The sequence below is a fragment of the Ascidiella aspersa genome, chromosome 9 (genome assembly GCF_963924565.1).
Source record: "Ascidiella aspersa chromosome 9, kaAscAspe10.2, whole genome shotgun sequence".
Taxonomy (NCBI): Eukaryota; Metazoa; Chordata; class Ascidiacea; order Phlebobranchia; family Ascidiidae; genus Ascidiella; species Ascidiella aspersa.
The window spans coordinates 4,753,415-4,781,186 of NC_139455.1; the positions used below are offsets into that span (position 1 = coordinate 4,753,415).

At 35.4% G+C, this 27,772-nt stretch overlaps 1 protein-coding gene across 1 annotated transcript; it reads right to left on the bottom strand.

The window, feature by feature from the left end:
• Positions 1-397: 397 nt before the first annotated feature.
• On the bottom strand, positions 398-26,115 carry LOC146131993 (cyclin-dependent kinase 5 homolog). The gene is made up of 12 exons (XM_083396657.1): positions 26,074-26,115; positions 25,853-25,881; positions 25,596-25,695; positions 24,121-24,287; positions 22,590-22,687; positions 18,353-18,527; positions 11,536-11,725; positions 9,244-9,364; positions 6,111-6,204; positions 5,332-5,502; positions 4,547-4,637; positions 398-1,117 (listed from the first exon to the last, which is right to left on the bottom strand). Exons 3-12 carry the CDS (start codon positions 25,663-25,665, stop codon positions 1,029-1,031), a joined length of 1,266 nt encoding a protein of 421 aa, XP_083252783.1. The 5' UTR covers positions 25,666-25,695; positions 25,853-25,881; positions 26,074-26,115; the 3' UTR covers positions 398-1,028.
• Between the last annotated feature and the right edge of the window lie 1,657 nt (positions 26,116-27,772).

Here is a 27,772-nt window from a genome sequence, read left to right on the forward strand (position 1 = left end):
TCATTTATTTCAAATATTTATACAAAGCAAGGGATGTTCGATATTTCGTATTTTCTTTCGATAACCGATACCAGATATTTTTCGGGTAAAAAGCAAGACGTTGTTTTTCAAAACCAAATGACGTCACCGGTATGCGCAATAAGGCAATACCAATATATGTGAAACGCAAATATTTTCCCGGGTATTGGCCGAGGTTTCTTGTGTTAAGAAGCTTAGTTAACTTCATTCTTTTTTTTTCAAATTAAAAATAGCGCGTTAGAATTAAAACCATTGCTTAAACGTAAAACTTAAATTTGTTTTTTGTGAAAGAGCAGTGAGGAACCTTAATATCAGCAGTGAGGAACCTTAGTATTGCATTATCCGAAATCCCTATATATTATTTCTAACGTTATCAGGACTTTGTCATTCGCTGTTCTATGCATGAGATGAGCAATTTTGCGGACTAAACAAAAAAACTAAGAAAAAGCGGTAATCGACTTTACACTGCGGGAATTTATGGCTTCGTGAATTTGAGCAATTGCTTTGTGAGTGAAAAGTGACCACAGGATTACAAATCAATACCAACACTTGGCGGAAAAAAATCCTCCTTTGTTTAGTTTAAGAGTAATTATTTAGATAGCAATACTTTAACCAGCCTGAAAAAGCTGACCTTTCTTGGTGCTGAAAGGTTATTTTTCAAACTTGATTCATTCCGAGTTTAATAAAAACACCAATCTGCCTTAGGATCTGGTCCCGAAAAAAAAAAAGTTTTTTTATCTGAAAACTTACGCTTAAACTAAACAGGGCGGAAAATTTAACACAAAAACAGTTCTACTAAAGTACTGCCATTTTTTATGTTGTTCCATTGATAGCTGCCCGAAACAAAAAAAGGGTTAATTGAGATGAAAAAACGAATTCAAACTTTTGCGAGTTTGGCAACCCGCATTTCTCCAGGTACGCCAAGTTTTCTTCGGGGGGGGCCGGCTCAAGAAAACGTTTGTCGGTCTGTCTGTGTGTACGGGGGTGTGCGGGGACATGGAGGGGTGGTGCTATCCGATGTCGAAGCTTACGCAGCTTGAGGCTGGGCTGTCGTCCTCTTTGGCAAGGTGAACGCCTGGAACCCGCACAACTGCTAAGCCTAAAGCGACAAAAATAAACAATGTATTAACTCGATATGCTAGGACAGAGCTACTCAACTGGCGGACCGCGGCCCGAATGCGGACCTTTTCAGTATTGAATTCGGACCTTATCTGTCCCAGTATTTACTTAGCAATGTGATTTGATGAGTTTTTTCTTAGTAAACAAAAGCTGATTTCGTTGAAAACCCCTTTCTGGTAACGGACATTACAGAGTTCTCAGTTAAAGCGAAGGTCATATGTATATTATACCGTATTGCATTTTGTCTGACTGTAAATTATTATTTCATGAGAGTTATAACGGACCCAAGCAAATTTTAAACTTTTGTAACCGGAGCTTTGCTAAACATAGTTCAGTAGACCTGAAGTATATGATAGGTCATAAGTACATTGGATCGCAAAGAAGCAAACAATTACATTTGGTGTTCAGTTCCTCGAACAAATTTTGCCATATTGGGAGAGCATCTTTTATTAGAAAACTTGTACGGTTCAAAACTATAAATTGTATAGCTTTTATTGCAAACCTTCACAAATGGGGTGAGCACATACCAAGTTTTAAGGTGCCAATAGGAAGGAGTGTAACAAAAAGAGTATTTACGAGATAAACAGTATTTTTAATTCCCGATAAGCAAATCCTAATTTAATACAAAACACCTCCTTGCCGTTCTTTACCCAAGCTAAGAAACTTACTCATTGCCTGAAAACAGCTGTTTAAGTTTGAAGATAGCTCAAAAATGTAGGCATGAAACCACATCGCCTGTATTTCCCAATGAACAGCCAAGTTGGGACTTAAATATAAGATAAAAGCTGAATAGTTCAAGGTATGGGTTCTTAAACTGGGGTCCATGACCCCTGAGGTACCGTGAACTAGTTTTAGGGAGTACATAAAGGCCTAATCGAAATGGTAGTGTATATTTAAGAAGTAAACCATTTTTTTTTTAAATTAACAAAAAAAAAATTACAAAAAAAAATTAATAAAAAAATTAAATTAAAAAAATACGTTTTGCACTGAATGTGGACTCCATTACACTTAAACATTTTTTATACCGAGGTTGTATTGTAACGTCAATTTATGACGTATTTTGGAAAATTTCTACCGTGGTCGCGAAGCCCAAGAAATTTTGGGGGTCCGCAATAAAAAAAAAGTTTAAAAACCCCTGGTCTAAGGTAAATCTAAAACTGTGTTGTTCAGGAAAGTGTAAATTCGGCGAAAAACAAAGGGCAGTAAAATTACTTTACACTCTTGAAAATCGAGGCGCTTAAAACCGCCTCCATATATGCTTCACAAGTCGGCTTTCTAGCCTTTTGAAGCGGTCTGCGAGCGTGTTTTGAGTGTTATGATTGCTCCTTGACTGACAGTGACTGCAGAGGCGGATCAAACACTTCGCCGTGCGCGCCGTTAAGTTTTACAGCACAACAGCTCGTAATACGCATTCTGGCGGCTTGTAAGGTGCCGTACGCAGCACATACAACGCAGAGAAGAAGGCCAGATCTCGATTTAACGGTCGTTTGACTATTCTTGGATGCGCCCGAGTATTTCTGGGAAACGAAGGGCGAAAATTTGGCGAACAATATTCGCAGTTTACGGGGCTCAAGCAGCTGTCGCTGTGTTAAAATAACACTGGTCAACTTAATTTCCCTTTTTATAAAACGAGAGGGTGAGTATTTTATTTTAGATGTAGTTTTCGCGCTGTTTCCAAACCTTTACTTTTTCTCTAGCACAGTGCTTTTCAGCCCGTGGAATGGTACGCACTTGTGCGGATGAAAAAAATTGTAGCGCGGATGAAAATAATACATTATTATTTTTCCCTAAACCCTAACCCTAATGTGTCATGCAGTAATCAAATAAGCTGGCGTGCCCAATCATGCGTTAAAGGTACATTAATATTATAGTCTCTCAGTGGTTCATTGCAGCTTAATATCGGTTAAGGCTCACGGCTTTAATACACAAACACTTTCATTGCTATTTCACAAATGGTTGCAAACTTACTGCGCTTCGTGCGGATGAAAATTTTCCGAAATAAAAAAGTGCGAACGGTTCTTTTAAAGGTTGAAAAGCACTGCTCTAGCACATCACATTTAAAAAAAAACGCATGAAAACAAATGCACAGCTCTGACCTCTGATACACGGCCCTAAAAACGTCAGAATCATAGCCGGAAACACTTTAGGAACCAATCTATCTTATCTCGGTTTAAAATTTGCCGTTGGCCAGTGTAATTAAACCCCATAAGCAGCAGCAAAACATTAGGTTATCTGTTATGGCGGCATTCATTTTATGTTAAACATTTAAGCGGATTGTCCTAAAACAGTGGTCAAAAAGTTTATTTTGCGATGGGGCAAATCTAATTTTTTTTAAATCGTAGTACTACAATTTAACAATAATAATTCTAAAATCGTGACACTAAATGGCGACAAAATAATAACGACAACTAAGAAAAAGCGGGGTATTACTACGGTCATATTACGATGTTTAATTAGGACGTCAAGCTGAGTTTTTTTAATTTTGTTTTTCAAATTTTTTGATGAATATTTATGAGTCAATTTCTTCACGAAACTTACAGATTCAAACTGAAGTCGATAAATGTGAAATTAACGAAATGCATTTTTGCCCAAACTCGAAGTGTAATTTATAAGCATTGTTCATTTTGTAAAAAAAAAAAAATTACTGACTAACAGACAACAGATTTATACGTTTTTTATGTTCTCTAATATCATATTAAAAAAAAAAAAAGTGTTTTTGTAACAAAAAGAGAATGTATTTAGATTTTGGGCGGAAAGTTGAATATTCAGAGGTTGTATTACAGTATTTACAAGTCAAGCCATTATTTTTGAAAATACAAGAATCGTTTTCTTTCTTTTTTTATTTAACACACTTTTCTAATTTTTGTGTGTACTTTATTCATTTTTAACATATGACCCGAAAAGTTGAATATTTACGATTTTATTTGGAATAAAGACAGTAGATGTGAACTTAAGGCCGGCAAAGTTGCTATTGACGATTCATATTCATATTAATTTTCGAATCTATAACTATATTTATAATGTTGAAAATGAAAAAAGAATTATTCGAAACGTTTAAAATATGCTACCTACTTCTTATGGGCTTTGTTTTTTCGAGAACTTCTGACCATTGTGCTACAAAGATCTTAAGACTGTTTATTTATTAAAACAGATACAACATAAAATCATTTTCTTAAAATATTTTTAAGAAATGATTTTATGTTTCATCTGTTTTAATAAATAAACAGTCTTAAGATCTTTGGATACGAAGACAACAATCTTTCTTTTACATTTTACTGTCCGCGAGAGATCCTTACTTTTCTAAAGTGTTTCAGCTTATTATGCTACAAATTATATAGTTTTTAATTTTTTTTTACAAGGTCGAAGATCATTAGTTTCGTGAACAATCAGACAACAAAGTTGAACTTACGATCAGCGAGGTTGAACGCTTCCTTAGGAAGGCACTGGAAGATTGGATGTAACATCGCTGTGTCGGCGCTCAATCGCTCGTCAGGTTCGTACTGAGAGGGGGAGGTTGTTAGTCGGGCCGACATACTTGTGAGTAGTTTGGTTAACAGTTTGGCGAGTTTAATAATAAACTGCTGTACATTTTTTGTTACCGAAAGTACGCAGTTGGGACGAGCAAAATTAAATGAAAATGCACAAAAAAGTGTGGAGGGCAATTTATGCGTCAATATGCTTGTTATTTTTGTTTTTTGCCAATACTTTTAGAGTCGAGACTGACAAATTTGAAAAAAAATGTCGCATAGAATTTGTTAAGTTGGAAATTTATGCGTAAATACGCTTTTTCTCATAAAAATATTTGTTTGTAAGCATAAAAGTAGATATTTGAAAGCAATATGCAATTTTGCGAAACAAATACACATTTTTGTTTTAACCTTTGTTGATAGTCGTATATGTCTAATTTTAAATTAAGAAAATCAGGTGGCACTCTTTAGCGTCAAATTGTATTAAATTCTCGACAGCTTTCGCGCAACATTGCCTTATCAGGTCCAAGTTAACCACGGTTGTGCGAAAGCTTGGTTTTGTATCTGTTATAAAGCCTAAAATGATTTTAAGCTTACGATAGTTGAATCTTCAGAAACAAGTCGCAACTAACAAACACAGTAACAGCATAACCTCGATATATGTCAGAAAAACCTAAACGACGTTAAAAACGTCAATGAAAACACCAGCAGTCGCCAAAGAACTCACCTTCAACAAATCGAGTGCGAACTCGACACCAAACTCGACGAGTTCGACTCGCGGACAGATTTCTCGAACCTTCTTCTTAGGGTGATGTTTCACGAAGCAGCTGGCGAGGGTTTCGTAGCAGGGAAGGGAAACAAGCTTGGGCCACGAAATCTCGGTGGGTGTTCCCATCACCTGGAAAGTTAAGATGCTAGTTTAAGGGCCTGGAAATTAGACTTTCAGGCAGGGCTGCGTAGTCGGGTAAAAATTACCCGAGTCAAACCACCCATCAACAAAAAGTAATTGAAAAATATTCCAAAATACGCCATTTTAGAATATACAATTTTCTGGGAAGAACCAGGGCTGGGGAGTCAGGATAAAATAACCAGAGTGTTGATTTTGGCAAAAAAACGATCCCGATTATGACTCCCGAGTTCCATTCCGGCCAAATGTGCGATTTTGTCAGGTTTTGAATCCCATTCGCCTCGACAGCATGTATTGCAACCATTTATATAACTAAAATAAGGTGGTTATTTAAAAATCCAATCATAGGGGTGTCATATAAAACATTTACCCACAAAATTACGGCACGCGAGCCAAATCCGGCCGGCCAGGTTAATCCATCCGTCCCGCAGCAGATATTTTTTTATTGTTACCAAAATACGGTCATTAATACTTTATCAGCATAAAGCTCATTTTGTAGATTTTTAAATATTTTTTTTTATTTTGATGAAAACCGGTGAAATGTTCGAGAACCGCTGATCCAAAATATCCTGAGCGGTTGCGTGTTATAGTGACGTCACCTGAAAAATCCTGAGCAGTTGGTCGGTGGCGTCAGAGAGGCCGGGAAAGATGGGCGATCCGCACAACATCTCCAGGAAAATGCAGCCGACACCCCTGAACACACAGACAAAAAAAAACCGTAAAAATTCTGCCGCTATTTCAAAAATAGATGGGTGACAGTTTTATAAAGATTATGTGCAAATAAAAAATAATAATTTAAAAGTAGTTTGGGTTAATATTACAAACGTTTATAGTTATATCATGAAGACCGTTTTCGTTAATACCATTAAGGAGCATTCCCTCAAATGTGAGTGGCAATTTTCCTTCATATTTATCAAGGAATAAAAGTAGATATCTTACTCCACATATAAACTCGTCTTTTCAGCAGGCATTTTGTGACGTCATATTTAGCGGAAATTTTTGAGCACCCATGTGGAAAACAAACATCAGCCTCAATGCCTAACCGAAATCAATACTATACCATTACGTGACTGAAGATAAACTGTCTCCAAAAAGCAAACAATACTTACGTACAAGCTACTATATTTAAAGCAGTGATGATGTCATGCTGTGTGCCGCAGCACAACAGCGTGCCTCTTCAAGAGTGTGTCGAAAAACGTTTTGTATTTTAAAAAATATTTTTTTGTTTTACAAATAGGCATACAAACAGACAAGCAAACGAGAATGTATATACGCCATACCTTATAAAACTACTGACACTGTGGTATTGAACCCATTGACTTGACATGTATTAGGGGCTATTGTCAAGCTATTATATTAGGGTAATGCAGGAAGTGTGCCGCGAATGCTTTTTAATTTTCTCAAAGTGTAGCAAGCCGAAAAAGTAGAAAACACTTACATTAGCAAAAAACAAAACATAAATACCGGAAAAGCTTCTTTTTAGTATGCTATACCAGGCAGCAACAGCATACAAACTTGTAGTATTTACACAAGGATAAAATGGGTACAGTTGCGCACCGCCGAAAAAAAATATCGATTTGACGGGAGTTGGTGCGTATACCGGAACGGACGTCAAAAATTCAGGGAAGGAATAAACGTGGGCATAAGCGTGTCGGCTGACGCAAGATAAATTGCTTTGCTCGTTTGAAGAGCTCAGCCATTCAATCGCACTCCTGTTTTTTTCATTATATTCCGACAGGTACATTTGCTGCGGCGTTGACGGCTGTCGAAGTGCGCAGACTAAACATTTCCAGCCCACACAAGTGATGTGTGTCATGTCGGAATGCATATTTGCCCGATTTTTGACCGGCATTTCGAAATAGGCCGGACGACTTTCGCGCGTAACTAGTTTTTGACAACTTCTGGCGTATTTTTTGCTATCTGCCGCCGATTCTTTGAAAACTTGTCCGGTTTTAAGCCGATTTCAAAGTTGACCGGCCACCGTTGTCGACCACGTGGACGAATTTAACGAATTAACAACAGAAATAAAGAACGATTCGTTAACGAATTTCGAAAAAGCCAAGTTTACGCTGTACCCTGGTAAAAATATGTCCGTACTGTTTGAATTGACCATTTTTCAAGGCTGTTAGACTATTTTTTTCATATTTTTTTTCAAATAACTTTTTGGCAAACCAAACAGATTATCGCTGCAGTTTTTAAGGCTATGGCTAGTTTAAGGCTTATTTACCAATAAACCAACTCCCACTTTTCACACAGGGGTGAAAAAATTTTTTGATAAAAAAAAATTTAGCGCGGAAAAGCCGACCAGGTTTAAAAAAATAACTTAAACTGGGTTGGAAAAGGTCCCGGCGGCGAAAGTAAACGGCCATAAAAAAGGCACGTTTAGCTATTTTTTTTTCGCGTAGTTTTTAACTATCAAGGGCCAAGGCAGTGCTTTTCAACCGATTCGAAGCTTCAATTTGGTTTGTTCAAACAGAAGTCTCGTGTTAATTATTTGCATTTACAACACAAGGCCCGAAAGCAAATAAGGTGATATATAACACGCATTATTGACACGACACGTCATATATATATTCTTATCGCGTTTGTTCATGGAGCCAATGGCGCTTGTATTATTGTAAAAATCGATATTTTTTCAGACAATTAATACGGTCGGTCAGCGAATCAGCGAAACAATTGACACAAATGCAAATCACTTTAAAGCCCGTTCCAGATGGATTATAAATCGGTGGTGTAAAAGCAAAATGTTATTAGATCTGTAAAATCACAAACTTAGGGCCAACGAGGTTGTACAGGATCTGTACAAACTGACCCTGTTTCTTCGCAAGTTACGTTAACGCTGTATTGATCACCGTAATTTTTTGCGGCTACATAAACAAATGAGAACTATTATTTTCGTTTACGGTCAGTAACCAAGGCCAATATTTTGCTTCGAATACACGGGTGGCCTCCGAATGCATTTTGTTAAAGGACTATTGCCGACTTTAGAAGGACTGGTGTTTTGTTTTGTAAAGCTGTGGATGTTCCACGGTTTTAAACTGGATTTACGAAAAAAAAACCTTTTTGTATCACAGTGTCTTTGAATTTTTGGCTGCCAAAGGCATGGGCAACCAATAATGGCTGCACGAGTGTCGAGTATGCCCTGAAATTACGTTATGCACTTTTAAAGCATTGCTGTTAAGACTAGGCTATTTTGTAAATATTAACAAATGGCCAAAATAATATTCCGAATTATGGCAATTAGCCGCTATTAAGTTAGTACTGGGAAATAAAATGTTATACATAACAGAAGAGCAAACGGCAAAGACCTGTTATTATGATTTTTTTTATACAATACAATATCGACCAGTGGTTCTCAAATTTGTACAAAAATCGAAAGTCCATATTAAATAAAAAAAGGCATTTTACAAACATTAATAAGATGATTATATTTTTTTCGCTTTAAACAGTTAGTATATTTAGCATTGGAAAAGAAAACATTTTTTCCAAGCCCAAAACTATCTCACTGACTTGAGATTTCTGAGAAACACTAATTTAAATTAAAAAGTGAAGGTTTAGGGAGTACATCATTCGGGCGAAGCAAAAAAAGTGTTGCTCAATAAAATTAGGCGCAAAAAAATCCGAACAGGTTTGAAAACGAAAACTTGATCACGGTGGACATAAAAAAATTAAAGAAATTTTTTTTTTGTATTTGACATAAAAAAATAAGAAAAAAAGTGATATAAGCCTTACCAAATGTCGAGCGATGTGTTGTAGTTGCGAGAGCCGAGTAGTACATCGGGGGGACGATACCACAGGGTGACAACTTCATGAGAGTAAGTGTTGGTCGGGATGGACTTGGCCCGAGCCAAACCTGGAGAACAAAAACATATAAAGTATGTTAGACAACTAAGTCAAATTTAATAGTGAGTTTTTTTTGAGCTTGTCCCAAGTTTTTTTTTTTTTGTTAGTGACTGGGCCTGGGCTAGGCGAAAAAATGAATTCCCTTCAACTATCATTTATTTCGCGTTTTACTTTTTTTTTTTGTTTACTAGTTAATCTGTTTCTTTAATAATTTTACAATAATTTGGGCTTTATAATAATTGGATTTGGCCCGAGCCAAAACTGGACAAAAAACAGATGTGTATTCGACAACACAGGCAAGCAAGGTTAAGGAGATCACAGTAAAGGGGGGTTTCGTCATTTTAGCTTATCCTAAGAAGTTTTTTTGTTTGTTAACAGTTAGTGACTGGTGGTGACCTTGGGCGAAATATGGATTCCGTTCAACTATCGTTTGTTCTGCGTTTTACTTCGGTGTTTGACCGTCTTTGTTTATTTGTTCAACGAATTGTTTTTTTTTACAATAATTTTACAAAAAAACACACTTTTCTCATAGACTATAGTGTTTCTCAATCGATGGGTCGCGACCAAACATTTGGTGAGCGTTTGATTTGGCTGGGTCGCTGATAGTAGTTGTTCGTTTGGTTATATACATGGAGATTGGTTCTCAGCAAGATTTCTCCAAAATTTTAGAAAATCAAGGAAGCAATATGAAGAAAGTCTTCTATTAATTATTATAACTCGAAATTATTTATTACAATGTCCCAAAATGTTCAGCAAAGTGATTCGGGTCGCCAAAGCTTTGCTGTCATACTGATGCTTAATATTCGGGGCGCCGCGGAAAAAGGTTGAGAAACACTGTCAAACACAGTTTAAGACGATGATTTTGATCCGGATTATCAGGGCGAAGTTTCAATCCTTTTAACTTAAACCAACGTGTGATTCTCCATTGTACTTTGGTCGTTAGATTCCCTTGCAAAGGCATGTTTACTTACGCAGTACGTTTAACGTTTATCAGGATTAGTTACAAAGACGTATATAGTGAGTTTCGGGAAAAGGTTCACAAATGAACATCGCATTAGATTAGCAATTATGTTCAAAATCACACGAGATTGGCAATTTCTGACACAAGGTATTCAGTTCGTAGTTTGTAACTGATTTAAATGCTATAGAGTAATTTATGTAACGTTTTTTTTTTGTAATTTTGCTCGTTTAAAAATTCACAGGGCACGCCATTATATGAAAAAAATCTGAAGGATCCGCCACGTATAAAAAAAATTGACAAGCACTGGGTTAAGGAATATTTTATTCAACCATTGGAAAACTCTTATTTCTTTTTCAATATTTGACGTTTAAATGTGTGGTAATCCCAGTGACTTGCAATAACACGATGTAATGACCCAAGAAAGAGATATCAAAAATCGAATTAACTGCCACTTTGAAAGTCTTGTTTAAACAAAAGCTCAACAGCAACCTTAAAATGGTCCTTAATAAAACACCACACCTGGCTAAATTGCTGTTTTATTTTGCCAAATAAATAAACAGGTGTCTTTATCGGGAGCTGTGTAATGACAGCAGTTTACCGCATCACGCACGAAATGAGAGGTGCCCTATTGAAATAACGTAAACGGGATGTCTTTAGATAAACAATGTGCTTAGATTGTCTGAAATCAAATGATATGGGCCAAAAATTTATTTTCGGGACATATCTTGCTTTGCCGTTATTTTTAATATACTTTTGCAAGTTGCTATCCTATATTTACTAACTAATTAATTATTTTCCGATGTTTTTTTCTTTCACCAATTTAAACATCCCAGATTTAAATCATTTCACTGATTTTCAATTACCTTTCGCCAATTTTTATTTACAATTTAAAATTTGAAATTTACTGATTCTTATACAACATTACCAAGTAATTTTATTAAAACCATCAAACATTAACAATTTTTATTCATGTTTGGCCAACTACTTAATGCAAGATTTTAATTTAACTTCATCCATTTTTATTTACCTTTCATCTTTTGCTATAGTTTCTAATTCGATATTTACCAACTTTATTTAACTTTCATCTCCTGTTGTAGACTTCAAAATTCGGTATCTACCAATTTAATTCAATTTTATCCAATTTTCACGAGCAATAAGTATAACTGGCTCGGGCAGATTTTCCTTCCACTTCAACTTTCGAAAATTTCAGCAATGCTTACCAAAATCTGCGAGCTTGAGTTCGCCAATGTCGCTGAGCAGTAAGTTCTGTGGCTTGATGTCGCGGTGTAGAATGCGTCGCTTGTGGCAGTAGGCGAGTCCTCGCAGCAGCTGGAAGGTGAAGAGCACAGAGTTGCGCGGGTGGATGCCGCATGAACCGTAGTACTCCATGTACGCGCTCAGATCCGTCACCTGTTTAAGGTTTAAGGTGAGCTTCAGATAGGGACAAACAGTGCAAATGAAGTTAACTAAGGGCTCACATTTTGTTATGTTATTAACAGGCATTTTTGCGCTGGTTAGAAAATAACGCCCTCGGCGCCTATACGTGCATGGACTGAAAATGACTATCAAAGTAGTGCGTCAAAATTTGGACTGATAGTTACAGAATCCGCTTCTTCAACCCGCAAAAAACATAAAACCAAAAGGAGAAATTAAAGTTGTAATTTTACCGATATCAAATCGACTTTTGAATTAAAAAAATCAGAGTTTGCAGTTCAAAGTTTAACCAATTCCTTATCTGCAATTAGAAAGAGCGAACAGTCATTTTAATAAACTAAATCAATGCAAAATCTGCTTGCTTAGTTTTCAGTTGACAACTTGACGAAATAATTTCTACCATTACCCTCCCCCCCCCCAAAAAAAAAAAAAACTATCCACAAAAGAGAACATTGTTTTACCAAACCCAAAATTAGGTTTAAAACTGTTAAAAGAATATAACAAGCTATAATCCTGTCAATAAACAGTTAGCCAGGTAAGAGTGTTGTTACCCTTAAGAGGCATGTTGAGTAATTGATAATAATAATTAGAATAACAGCCAATGAATAAATGTTATGTAAAACAATAACACCAAAGTTTCGCCAAAAACAAATATTGCGTAAAACAACATTTCAACAAAAACAAATATTATGTGAAATAATACTAACAACGCAATTTAAAACATCAAAGGACAATTATCAAGCCTATAACAACAATAATCAAAGCCGACTTTGTGCAGCGTTGTGTGTGTAGTGCGATCCAAAGTTCTTGGTATTCTAAACCTCTTTAGAGGCTAATTTAAATTATAATGACGCCACGGCTATAATTAAATCATTCAACAACAACGGAGCGATTGACCCACTTTCAAAGTGCAATCAAACATTTTCGCCCTCATATTTTTTCGCTATTTTTTTTCCAAGGTCGATAGTTTTTGAACATTTGACGCGCTCGATATAAAATTAAAGGGCAGGAAAGGGGGTGGGGGCAAATAAAATATTCAAGTGACATTAGACCTTGAGCCCATTAGCTGTCCGCAAGCCGCCCAATCAATGCAAAAGCGAGCGGAAAAAAAACTTTTTGCGGCGACTAGGGCTTTTATCCGAATCAATAGGCGAGTGTCATGTGCAGCGGCAGTTTGAGCGAATTTATCCAGAAGGGCGTGAATGCAGCACATGCGACGGTTGCGGCCCTTTGAGCCTGTTAGATGATCGGGTGGTCGTTACTTAACCGTTTAAGGCAGGGGTTCTTGAACTGGGGTCCATGGACCCCTCGGAGGTTCGTGAACTAGTTTTGTGGGGTCCTTAAGGGCTTAATGGAAATATTAAAGTATATTTAAAAAGTAATCAATTTTTTTGAAAAAAATAAAACTGTTTGGCACTGAATCTATAGACTTCATTACACTTTCACATTTTTTAGACCGAAATCAGCAGATTTCTGAAGTCGATTTGTATTATCACGGCAATTTATTGATCATGGGCGTTTTGCCCGGTTTACGGATATTAGGTGAGGTTTATTCTGACGGTTAGTTTTATTACTTAAGGACGTATTTATTTTTGTGTGGATAGCTTTGCTGACATTACCTATAGTTAAACAAACTTTTTGTGACAATTTAACCTGCGATATTGCTGCAAAATTAGTGTTTTGACATTTTACCTGTAATGCTTTTTTGTAAAGTGTCCAGTTAACAAGACAATTTTTTGCATTTTTTACAATGGCATTTTGAACTGAAACAAAGTTGTATGTTTAATCTAGTAGTTCTTAACCAGGGTTCGATCGAACACTTGGGGTCGACGCAGCTGTTTCAAGGGTTCGGCGAGAACGTTCTCTGAATTATAAATGCTGTTATTTCAAGCTAAATTCGAATCTCTTTCATGCGCCAAGGTGTCATGTAACGTTATTTGAAAGTTTGGCCAATGTAAAGTATATAAATGCAAGTTTATAATTTAAATACGCCCAGTTTCTGCTGCTAGGTGGAAGAAACGAATACTGAGCGAAAATTTGGGGTTCGACAAACGCTTGCAGAATTACACAGGGGTTCGACTGGTTACCAAAGGTTAAGAACCACTGGGTTAATCCATTAAGATGACGATATAAATAACAACAACCTTCAATATTTCGTCAGTGAAAATTAGTTTTCATTCGTTACATAAAATCAGCTTAAAATGCTATCCCGTTCGTTTGCACAATGTGATTAAAAATGTTTAAGCCGATTATACGCCCCCGAATTATGTATTAGGTTATTGCCAGTAACCTTTTGCGCCTTTAAGTCATTCGCATAGTGCAAGTTGCCTGAGAAGTTTAATATACATTTGAAAACAAAAAGTTTGGTGCTTGGTGTCAGCGCTGTGAATCCAACACAACGTAAAATGGGTTGCGAAAACAAAAATCGTAAAATAATTTACTGTTTTAATCAAAAGAAATTCGTCTTCATTAGCCAAATTAGCCTGTACCGGTATTGGGCTAATTTTACGTTTCGTTAAGCGCGGAATAATACATCAAGACTTTTAGGCTTCACCCAACTATCCATAGTTCGGTGCGGGCTACTAACTTTTACAGTTATTTAACAAGATTAATTTATTTTAAGTAGGTGCGCAGTTAGCATTTTTCTGGGTAGGTTTAACATTTGGTTGGTGCTTTTTTTCATGCGTATAATTGCTGCAAAACAAATAAAGGCTTAAAAACAGTGTTTTGGCTCAAAGGTGTTGCAATTTTTTTTGTTTCGTCGGCATAATTCAGTCCTATTAGGAAAATTAGCTCGTAAACAAACTAATCATATAGGATTCTGGAATTTCTAATTCAATTTCAAGTCCTTGGAAACATACGCGGTATAATACCTATGTATCATTGGCCCTAATGAATATACTACTGGGGAAGTTTAATAAAGACATTGCTGATTGTAGGGGAAATTTGCGTAATTGTTGCCGTAAGATAATTAGCAAAAGCTGCATGTTATTAGTTGCAAAGTGGGAGTAATTAATAACCTTCAGTTTAATATCCGAGTTACTGTTATAAGATGGTAAACTGAGTTTTAATCAAATTTGAAATCCATTGACGTATTTAGTTTTAATTAGCAAAGTTTATCCTACGTCGGCTTCCGCTTACGTCGAACGATAAGGTTTTAATATATTTTAGTCAACTTAATCCTCTTTGAGCATGCACAATTGCGCAGGGTAAGTGATGAAATTGTTAGGCTTTTTCTACCTGCTTAAGGTAGCTCAGTAAGGTTGTTGTCAAGTTTTTTCACGAATTTGTGACAATATCCATATTATTGTCAAGTCATGGGCGCGCAGATAATATTTGGTTCTTTTTATTTATTTTAATGCATGTTATAAGCTAACATGTTGTTTAAAAGCTAAGTCGCAGTATTTAAGAGTGCTGCGAGTTTTAAAATGGCATTTTTTTCGTTTCGCTGCATAACAAAACATAAGTTTTTTTTTATTTTTGTTGCAGTTGTAGAAAAACATATCTAAATAAAAAAATAAAATTTCAAGTCTTTTTGAAAATTTCCAAGACGATTTTTATGAAAAACATTGAGAAGTATTTACAGTAATTTATCGCTTTATTGTATAAGTGTAAGCATTTCTCCAGTTCTTAACAAAAAATCTCCCAAGCTTAGCAATTCAGCGCAGAATTGTGCTTTACTCATGGATTCAATTAAAAGCGCTACACCCTACGCTTTAAAAATTCCCCAAATAAATATATTAAACCAGATATACTCCAGGATATAAGGGCGTCTACCTGCTTTTGAGAGCTCAAGGTGGTTTTATTTCAAGTTCAAACCGGCGACAGTGCGTTCATGAAATACATTAAGATCTGTAAAGCATTTAAAGTAATTTTACGGTTTAAAATATAAGCGTAAACAGTTCTCAAGTGCTTAGGGAGCATACTCCCAACTAAACCAATTACGTATTGTTGTACTTCGCCATTGGACTCAATTAAAACCGCACTGTGTGCTTATGAAATATATTGAGATCTGTAAAGGTATTCAGGTAATTTTTCGCTTTAATATATAAGTGTAAGCGTAAACATTTTTCCAGTGCTCAGCGAGAATACTTTCAGCCAAAAAAATTCAACGCATAGTTGTGATTTACTATTGGACTTTTAATTTTTAAGGAACTTCACACATATATTGAAATCAGATATACACTACAGGACCATGGGGCGTCTGCTTTCGATAGCTCACAGTTTTATTTCGAATTTAAACCGGCGGCAGTGCGTTTATGAAATACAATAAGGTCTGTAAAGTATTTGAAGTAACTTTGTCGCTTTAATGTATAAGTATACGTATTTCTCAAGTACTTAGAGACCATACTCCCAACTAAACCAATTACGAATCGTTGTGGTTTACCATTGGACTCAATTTAAACCGTTACACCCTACGCAGATATTTAAGAACTTCATAAATAGATTTAAATCAGACATACACCAAGATCGCAGGGCGTCTGCCTGCTTTCGGTAGCTCAGAGTGGTTTTATTTCACGATTTAACAGCCAGTGCGTTCTTAAGTGAAATACCTCGTCTAATTGCACGTGAAACTTCCCGATTTGAAGAGCCTGGCCGATATTACGACTGGTTAATTGGCGCGTCTAGAATGCCCAAAGGCAGTGTGACGTACGTCGTTCTGCGGTGCACCATACTGTCCCTTGTGCTGCTCGGTCAGCCGTTCGTATTTATTTGTTCTGTAGGACGACGCCAAAATGAAAGCTCAAGCGCTTAAAATGAAATTTGCGCCAAGCGCAGCTGTCACAAATTGGAATGAATGCGTTAAAATGTTCTATTTTGTTCCGATAGTCATTCCTGATATTTTTGACAAAAAGTACGCCCATCTGGTCCGATGGCAAATAATTTTTTAATTTAATTACCATGGTCAAATAGGCATAATTGATAAATTTATAACGTTCAAGGACCCTATGTTTGTAGGTTATTAGGCTAATATTTACGTTGCAAAATAAACTGCAGTTTTTTTGGACACAATGGTTGATGTACAATGTACAATTGTACATAGTTTGTAGTAAGGCGCAGAATGAAGAACAAAGCCATCTCAGAAGTAGCTAGCATGTAGTTTTAAACGTTTGACTAATTTTTTATCCCTTTTTCTCTTAAGTTATGCAATTACTACCGAATTCATTGATCAAGATAGTCGCAGCGTTGAATCACAAAGATTTGCTGAAAAACCTGTGACGTCAGCTTTCTATCAAATAAATAAAGTACCGATACAACCAATCAGCGTCCGGTATCGACTGCGAACCGATACTATCGGACATCCCTATAGACACAAGCAATCTAAAAATACCAAAGATAAAGCTCACGCGAGTAACGACATTACTACATAAGTAGTGGGCGGCGTCACTAACACAACAAAACCAGCGGCGACCAGTCATCTCACGAAATCTCCCTTTAGCTTCGCGCGAAGCCGTCAAAAAGCTAAACCAACAGAGCTGTTGACTGAGAGGTCGCAATTTGCACACAAGCGTCAAACTTGGATCCGGGTTAAGACAATCTTGTTAAATTTGAACAAACACACGCGACTTGCTTTTGCGGTTTTGCGTTGTTTTTTTTTTTTGAGGGTACGCGATAATGGCGCAAATAGTTTGAGGGGGGAGCTCGTGGAGAAAAATAACAACGTATAAAAATTTGGTTATTTAAAATTACTGCACCAAAAAACTACATCAAAAACATTTTTATCGCAAGTAATGTCCGAAATTCAAATGTGGTTCAAATTAAATTGTAAAAAGGGATATTCAACTTTTTGTGCCTCAGCAAAAATCTACTGTCATTTTTTGTGGCCAATAATCAATAATAAAATGCTAAACCAACAATGCAGGCTGAGAGGTCGCAATTTGCACACAAAGGCAAACGTTTTTGAGGGTACGCGATAATAGAGCTAATAGTCCATGGAGAAGCGCGTGGGAAAATACAAGTCTTGGTCTTTGGTCGTTTGCCTATTAAATGTGGTTATTTAAAATTAACGGACCGCAAAAGTTATACCAAAAGACTATTTTTACTAGTAATGCATGCTGCCTTATATTTGTCTCTAATTCCAAATGTGTTTAAAAACCTAAAATTTAATGTGAAATTTAAAAGAGGGATATGCAACTTTTTGTACCTTCGTAAAAATCTACAACTCATATGTGTGTCGCCAAAACTTGGCAAGTAAACCCTTATTTTAAGGCATAGAAAATCCGCTTGCAAAAAAGTAGTTAATAAATTTGCGCGCGGGCCAAAATCTCGCAAACACAGTTAAGGGAAAGCAACTAGCATTAACAAAACCTGCGTTTCAATATTCAGGTCAACACAGAGGAGCTTGCGTAAAAAATCGTTACAAAAATCTGATATTGTTGCATTTAGCGCTTCCATACACTTGAGACAACGTTAAACAAGGGGCTGTAAAGGTAAAAAAAACGTTATTTGCCAACCACATACTCACCATATAGTCGAATAAAAGAGTCAACAAGGACCTTACGTCAAAAGTGCTATTTTCTCAGCATATGCCAGAACAAAAAAGTGTCAACGAGGACCTTGCGTCAAAAAGAGGCAAAAAAATTAAATGCTATATTTGCTCACCATATACTCGAATACGAAGGTCAACACGGAGCTGGTGTGAATGATGTCGTGCAGAGTAACAACGTTAGCGTGCTTGAGAGCCTTGAGCAGCGAAGCCTCGCGAATGGCGGTGAACGGAGTCCCTTCATCGCTGTTCAGTGAAATCTCCTTGAGGGCAACCAACTGGCCCGTGTGTCTGAGAAAAAACGAAAAGGATTAAAGCTTTCCTAGGAATGTCAAAAAATTTTTTTTGATTTCGTCGACTCTCAATTTTTCGTTTTGTGATGTTCAAAATAAATCATATATCCTATTCTGTTATTTCGCGGTTGTTGTAGTCAGAGCAGGGGTGGCCAACACGTCGATCGCCACATTTCACCTGGCCGATTGCGTCGAATATGTGTTACGTCATTACAGTAGCTATCGCACACAAGCGGACTATTAATGTGACCAATTGTTGCCTGGACAACCCTAATAAAGCGTTGTATGAGGTAACAACTTAACCTCCATCGCTGGCTTGGAGTGCAATTAACGCTCAAGTTGTTTAATACGTGTTCTTGCGACTCTTTTCCAAATTTGTCGATCAAGAACCTCTAAAATTTATTTCAGTCGTTCGCAGACTTTAGTTTAGAAATCTGCTGTTTTCAGTCCAACAACTGTTAAACTGACATGTAGTCTAAATACTTAGAAAAGAAGGCGCCAAAACATATTTTTCGATTAAACTGTTCTTTTTTTAAAAATGTATTTAATTTTCAAGTTATACACCGAGATTTTAATAAGGCCTTCATGGAGCCCTAAAACTAATACACATATCACCAAGGGGTCCATGGACCCCAAATTAAGAAACCCTGGTGGTATAGACTATAGAGGCAACATAAGGATTAATCCTACCGACACATTTTCTTGAAATAATCTAAACTACAGGTAATGATGATTTAACGTGTTTGCCGGAAAACGTACGCAAACTAAACATTTTTATCCGACTTTAAATTAAACAACAAGTCAACTTTGTGGAGCATATTGGCTGGGAATTGTAGTTAGTTCTTCAGTAAGCTACTTAATATTCTTATTAAATAACATTTATCTAGAGTATAGTATAAAAGGAAAATTAGATACTTTGCCCGTTCAGGCTGAAAACAGCATATTGACAGATAAATCCTAAACGGTTCTTAATTCGCATTTAAGATTAAACCTACTAGAAGTCAATGACAGCTGTTAATAAAACAAAGTGCGCAATGCAACATTCGCAAACCCCGACGCAGTAGAAAATGCCAACACGGTCACGGTTCATCAAAGAATACAACGAGCGAAATTGTAATAACGAGATTGTGTTATAGGAAATAAAGCTAAATATTCGTTTGACTAACTGTCACTTTTTTGTAGTCAGCATAGCGTAACTATAGCACATATATAAACATTAAAATACAAAGGCTCAAAGCAGCAATTAAATCAAAATCATTATAATGGTATTTAAAGGGAACCATTCGTAACGATAAATAAAGGCATGGTCTTACTTTAAAAAGGTTTTAATAAAAGCGATTGTAGGATAAATTTTGGCCATAAGCAAAGACACTGTCCCAAATCACAAGCATCAAACAAAATTAAACGATTTTTCAGGATGATTTATCATTATTCCATTATTTAGGGGGGTGAACACCTCAAGTTTCTTCTAGAGGTGCCCGGAGCCCCCTATACACCCCAAACTCGGCGTTCATAGGATCAGTCAACCATTTAATTGGTTCGCTTTTATGTTAATATAATGGAGGACTTCGTACGACATGTTGTAATTCGTTTCGTTATTATGAATGTTCCAAATGCCCTTTTTAAGTTGTTGTGCGCCTTGGTAGTTTATGCCAGATAACAAAACTTCCGTCAGTGGTTGAAGCCACCGGGCCAATGTGGATAACATTTTCACATGTTAGGTTTCAATAGCGGACGTGTTAAACATTAGTTGGAACAATGTTGGGCAAATTTAGCAATTACATACGAGTGACGTTGATTTGATAAACAAACAGCCGAACGACCGCGTTTGAATTTGCTGCATCAACCCGACTGGTGTTTCACGCTGTCGACGATTTTTGAACTTTAACTGACGCCGCTGTACGTAACTGTAACCGTGGTTGACGGTTTTTTTATTTGCAATGGTAAACACGAAAGTAACCCTTAATTCATTTTCAATACTAAAAGCAGCACAATAAACAGGTCTTTCGGTATTTTATGCGACGTTTCGGCTAGCTATACAGAATGCCTTCATCAGGAAATGTAACAACACCACGCAAAGTAAAACAAAACACAGATAGGAAATTATTGTGTTATTTTACTTTGCGTGGTGTTGAGCTGTTGTTGCATTCCCCGATAAAGGCATCCTGTAAAGGTAGCCTAATCGTAGGATAAAATAACTAAGCACCAGAAGGGCTTGTTTTTAATGTACTATGTGAGTTGCATCAGCATATTTATTAAAAGTAGCATTTTCGCAAACTTGAGGTAATTCAAATGCGACTACAAACGTTTACATCTAAACATTAAAAAAGTGTATTTTGAGCGCGCACTTTCTACAAACCACCCAAAATGAAATTGTTTAAAGTTTCTTCTTTGATAGATTGGCTTACTGGTACAGTTTGAAAAAACCGAGAGGTGACCACATGCGAAATACCAAGGCAAACTTTAGAAGATGCAATCAGGAAATGAATAATTAATGCGGCCCAAGTGCGGCATTCAGAGCAACGTTATAAAACCGTTCTTGAAATTTCGTTTTGTTAAATAACGTAAAACTTTCCACATTTTGTTTCTTGTTCAAACCACAGTGTTGCGATAAAAAAATGAAAAAAAATAATTATCATATGGTAGCACTTGAACCACGTTTTTAATTATTTATTTGTAATTTTAAATCGACATCGCCAGTAATTTAGGTTGATCTAATTGCCACTAAATGGCTTAATGGCATCTTAAAATATTATGCGATGAAGATTGCAACAACATATTTTAATTTTATTTGCAGACCGTTTTTGGCATTTTAATTATAGAAAATAGTGTGGATTTATTAGTATTTTTTTTGTTACATTTTTAATGATGCAGTTAAGCTAATTACTACATAAAATATTTTTGCTAGTTTCAAAATTTTCATTTCATCAGCACCAAAAGACTTTTTTTATAGGATCCAGAAGTTGTTAGTTTCAAAATTCAACAGAAGTTTAAAATCTAGCCTGAACATACAGAATAATGGCAAATTATAAAACTTTTTCTACATCTTAACATCTGTAATCCAGTTTTGATACCAATATAAACTAACATAAAAATTGTTTATCCACTGCTAATACTCTTCAAACAATCAATTGCTATACGCACAACACACAAGTACCATTTTCATATGAAAATAGTACTTTGTGTAGCAAATTGTGTAGTATTGAAGGCTCCCTCCCAAATTACATGTATTTTAGGTGATTCCATGTTATCACATTACATGTTAAGGTTAAGGTATGCCAGTACTACAATGAACTTGAATTTTACAGAACAATTTTTACATTATAAAATATAATATTACAAAACTTGGTATAAAAATCAAATGGTTGTTATCAAGGTTTGTTAACGATAATGAGGTACACTAACAGCATAATGTGTCACCCTGCTTTAATGGGCAATTAGAAACTGAAGTTATATTGGTCGAATTTTAAAGTTATAAATGAACAGCAAGGATTAGTCAACTGTGTTTGTTGCTTACACTTTATATCAATTTTTGTTTACCTTTTTTGCAATGACATGCCTGTTTAAGTTTTCATCTTAACACCGTAAATTTAATTTATTTTTGTTAAATATCACAGAAAACTCGTCAAACGAGCATAAAAAAACTATTTCAACAGTGGCAATGAAAATACCTTTTCATAGAATATATCTCAATTTAAATAAAAATAATTTTAAAAATAAAAATTCTTAACTGCTAATATTTTTAAACTACCATCAAAGTTCGTATATAGGGATGTTACTTCCCAAATATTTCAGTTAAACCCTGATGGACCACAGGTTTGTAATATTCACGATTCAAAGTAAACCAAACCTTTATGTTTCCTGTCACTTATTTTAAACCATTTAATGCCTGTAGTGCTAGCCACTACTAAAGAAAACACCTGACAAAAAGCATCAGCAAATAACCCGAGATCGACCAATATCACTATTTCGGAGTGATACCGATACCTGATTTTTTACAATAGGAAAGATTATATCATAATAATCGTACTAAAGTATCGGCCAACATTCAACAACTTACTTGCTTCTGCCTTTATAGACCATTGCATAGGAGCCTTCACCCAGAAGCTCAAGCTTTGTGTAAGTTTCCATCTTGCCGTACGGAGAGAGTCCATTTCCCTGCATTGCCAAAAATATTTTGTAGTGATTTTACAGACTGAATGGGTTGAATGGACAGCTGCACATTTAATATGATGACGTTGAGCTGTAAAAATTACAAATCAATTTGGCAATTTCCATGTTCAACAACTGTGTGACATGTAATGAATTCACGTCACTAGGATGTTTGCTTAACTGCTGTAAAATTGATACCCATTACCAACAAAATAAACATGCTGCACAAAAACAACATTCAACTGAAGTGCTAAATTACATATATATATGTGTGTATAAATATTGATACGAAAAATAACTAGGTTAGCTTTGTCTAACAAATAAGTAAAATTATGAAACACTTAGAGCAAAAAAACTGAACTTAACTATAAATATGCTGCACAAAAAAAAACACTCAGCTGTAGTGCTAATTATATAAATTTAGATACAAACGATAACTAGGTTAGCTTTGTCAAACAGATAAGTAACATTGTAAAACATTTTGAGCAAAAAACTGAACTTCACAGACCACAGTGCAACAGAGTAACAAGGCCATTAGGCGATGTCAAAGCATATTAGCATGTCAACTGATTTCCATGCAAAATGACACGGTATGTGTTATTTATAATCGGATATCCCTCATCCATACGCTGCCATGCAGGGAACTTGAAATTGAAATGATTTAATATTCTACAGAAAAAGTTATATTGCTGCAGAAAACAAAGGCATGGTAGATGGTAGGTTAAATACATAAAAATATCTTTATTCTGGTGTTTTGTTAACAACAGTCATCACTCACCACTACATATCACCAAATGTATTTATTCAACGGGCAACTTTAATAGGAACCGATGGCAACAAACGTTATATAAACATAAAACAAGTTTCTCTGTGACTGGAATTTAGTTATTAACTGCCATGTTTGTTAATCGGTTTGAAATTGGTTTTAAAATGTAAGTTTATTTTAATTCATTTACTGTGTGAGTTGTTATAATTTCTGGAGCAATATTTCTGCAGGGAAGAAATACTTTAACCCTTTAGGTGTAACATACAACAATGTGAGGAAATTATTAAATATATTTAAAGGTTTAATAACAACGAGTTATGTTCAAAGAACAATTATAACTGGTGTTAAAAGAAGTATATCTTAAAGAGGCAAAAACAAATGATAAAAAGTCCTAGTTTTTACATGAATCAAATTAGCAAGTGTAACAATATAGGGGGAATAAGACTTCACCTTTACTGCACAGGCTAATTTTAATGCACAGAGCATGTACATTTCCAACAGTCTTATTCCAACCAATCATCTATTTTGGGCTATTATTTTATAAGTCTTATTCTAATTAATCATCCATTTTTGGCTATTACTTTAAATTAAAAAAAGACTCGAATCTCAGATATGTATATTCAAAATTCTTCACCAAAAAATTTTTTTATTAAAGTTTTAGTTTCTTACTCACCCAGACCGGACTGGAGTGTCGTCTTGAAAGCTTTTCGTGATGGACAAGCTTCGTAGTCGGCCACGGCTGTGATGTGGTGTCGGAGAGGATGCGCTTTCTCAGAATAGCGTCATCGATGTCACCCTCGATCACGGCAGCTAACTTGCTGTCGTTCGCTTCGGCTGCTGCTAACGGTTGTAAAAACAACAGGAAGGAAGCATGTAATTGCACGCTGCTGCATTGCTTACGAGGACACACTGATTCTCAGTCATGCGGCTGAGTGGGTTAACAGTTTTTGTACGTTTTTGAAAAAATGATGAGGCAACACTCATCGGATTTGGTCAAGTTGTATTGTATGGATTCAATAAAATATAATAAATATAACTCTGGTACAAAGATTATGTATTGCCAACTAATTTGCAATTCTAATTTTTTTGTTTTTCTTTAAACATGATGCAGAATCTGCTCACAATGGTCAAGCAAATAACATGGGTAGCAAAATAATTACACCGGATTTCAATAGTTTTTGATAAAACACAGATGACCCTAACTACACTACTGCCAGCATAAATGTAATTCTTGAGTTTTTAAAAAATTTGAAGAAAAAAACATTTTTAAAAAAATAATGACTGCTTATTTACAAACTTCCCTAAAGTATTAAAGTTGAGGTTTTGTTTCTGTAATATTAGTTAAAATTAACAATGCCTCAGAAATGAAAAAAATAAGCCATTTCAACGACAGGAAATTACAATTGTATCAAAGTAGACTTAACTGAATCTTAAACAACCTGTACAACTCATTAAAGTCGGGACTTCTAGAAAGTTGTTTATGTTATGGGTCATTACCAGGTAACCATAAACATATCGAGTATATATTTTATTCAGCGGCTTGCCATAGTTTAGCAAGGAGGGGGATTGTTTGTGTAAGAATGCAAAAAAGTCAAATATTTGGGCAAACAAAAAGCAATTTTGTGAATTCTTTTTTTGAAAGTTTAAATGTTGTTGGCAAGTTTTTTTCTCAAGGCATATGCCTATATAAAGTTAATAAAGGAATTCTTCGAAATTACATAAAACAATCAGTGTGGTTTTGATAGCAAGCTTCCTGTTAAAATCAACAATACTAATTACACAAATTCAGGATGACAATAAGATAGTCAATGTCGCAATCATCATAACACTAACTTCTGGATTCATTTACAATACAATATTAGGAGCAAAATCCACTGTTGCTTATCAACCAAAACAAACCTGACTGAACACAGTAAATCACCCTATTTCCTTCCTAACAGGCCAATGGCAGATAATGACAACATTGAACTGTTATGACTCAATCCCAACGTTAGGGATTAGCGTGAAATGACATAATCAACCAGCAGGTCATAAGCGTCCACTGGTTGTTATCATAGTACAGATAAGATGCTTATGATGACTGCTAGAAAAACATATGGCTAAGATTGATTAACATAAAAGTCAACTGGAATTGGAAGTGACTTTTACCTCTCTTTTGACTACTTTCTGGCAAGCAGGAATCTGAATTTCTATTGTGATCTGAAGAGTAAAACTTCATCGAACCATCACTTTCACTTGGACTTTCTACCTAAAATACAAAAATTTAACAATTTGGAAGATTTTAAAATATAATATATAAAAAACATTACAACTTATTGATATACAGCTTTGCAAAAATACATACATTATTTTTTGTGTCAAAACATACAGCGTAGCTTAAAAATCTTTAAATAGGATAATCTCACCTCAGCAATTCCGGAGTCGCCATTTGAAGCTGTAAAAAGATAAACATTTGTTTCATAACAAGGTGTAGACAGTATCATACAGTGTATATAGTAATAGCCCTTTAAAAGAATGTAGATTATATTACATACTAAGCTTGAAATAACCAATACACTGAGTAAAACAGCGGAAAACAAAACTTGTTGTACAAAAACAACCGGGAAAACATTACAAAATGACTTACACAAGCGCAGCTTCTCGGAGAAGCGCCTCTTCAGTTTCTTCATAGTTGTTACAAGTTAACAGCAGGCATACCGCAGGGGGGGGGGGGACTTTATGGAGCAGCAATAATCCACCTTTTATCTGTTAGTGTCAGCAGCTGGCAAACAACATTATGCAAAAGCTCTAACTCTAAATGGCAAATTGCACAGAGTGTTATGGCATTATGGCAAAGAGTGGGAGCTATACGGCGAGTTTTTCTTTCTTTTATCTTTCTCTTCAGGGAATATATGTTTACCCAGTCAGTTGTGATAAATGACTCCTGCGCAAACTTTAAATCAATATTTTGATATTAATCGATATCCCTTGACTCCGTAAAAGGGTGTTTTAATGAATATGAGCCATAATTACAAACTGTAATCAGTATAAGATAAGTTGCCTAAACAAAAATCCATTGATCTATCCTAAATAAATAAACAACTGTATAAAGTTTTGATTGTAAGATTCAAAATGCTTTAAACATAATAAAATTTTGATATTATATTTTAGGAATTACAGGTCACTAAATTCCTATATAGATTTCAATGTGGTTAATTGTCAGTTGAATAATTGGACAGTAAGCTTATTACGCAATATAACATAGTGACTTCAAACTTAATAAGCACAAATATTTTCAAAGCAAATTGGATATCAACAAAAACGAAAATCGAATGGTTGCAGCTACTTAAAACAAATCGTTTTGTTTTTTACCCTAAAAAAATGAAGATATTATATTATATTTAGGAATCTTATTCACAACTCAAAGAGTGCATATATTTTTTAAGGTAAATAAAAGGATGCCAATAAAACTGAAGAAGGATGCCAATAAAAAACTCCAGTTATGTCAAAAACATTATTTTATTAAAATTATATAACAAATGTTTTTTATTTATTACTGCAGTATTAGATTAAACAATTTGACAAAAAACTAACACCTAAAGAAATCCTATGTAACATGAATTAGGGTCAGTCAACAAACAATTAGAATCGTCTAAATTACGGCAAATAATTTTTTAATAGTTTTCGTAACAACTTAAAAACAATTCTTTTTGAGTGCAGTAATCTATGAAAAAACAATCGCAGACCAAATATTTAAGCACCGTCAAAAATTCAACTGCATAGGTTGGCTGTCTGCATCCATTGAACTTAAAAAACAATGTTGTTTTGTACACCTTTTTGTCAGTATTTATAACTTTTAAAGTTCAGTTGCTTAAAGCCAAAGTTCAGTTGCTTAAATTTGGTTTTAGAATAGACCACGTCCTTCTATATCACCTGAATCAAACATAAACTTGCGCAATGTAAGTGACGGGTATATATACTATACTAAACCAGGTGAAACCTTTCATAAAACACACGAACACCTGTAGGCACCGAATGCCTTAGGAAACACTGATATGTACAGGCTGTAGCACCATAGCAGTAGGAAGTCTCACAGTCAAAAACGTAGAGCGGTACAAGACTACAAGTGACGTTTTTACAACGTTTGATTAACTATAATTTTACAAATCGAGTTGGCGCAATGCTCGTAACACTAACGCCAAGCATATGCCAAATTCGCAAGCTTGGTGGCCTAGGTACAAGTAGTTAACTCTTTAAAGTTATATTACGAGCACGTAATAAACTATTCCTAACCGTAGAGAATTCCGGCCTGATTTGCATTTAGAACGAAGGCGCATCGCCCAAGC

What these genes read in the sequence shown, in the direction of transcription:
- LOC146131993 (XM_083396657.1), bottom strand. Translation starts at nt 25,665, where the DNA reads ATGAAGTTTTACTCTTCAGATCACAATAGAAATTCAGATTCCTGCTTG. An exon ending in AGAAAGTAGTCAAAAGAGAG is followed by an intron (nt 24,288 to 25,595) that starts GTAAAAGTCACT and finishes TACAACCGTTAG; the next exon opens with CAGCAGCCGAAGCGAACGAC. An exon ending in AACTGCTCAGGATTTTTCAG is followed by an intron (nt 5,503 to 6,110) that starts GTGACGTCACTA and finishes TTAACTTTCCAG; the next exon opens with GTGATGGGAACACCCACCGA.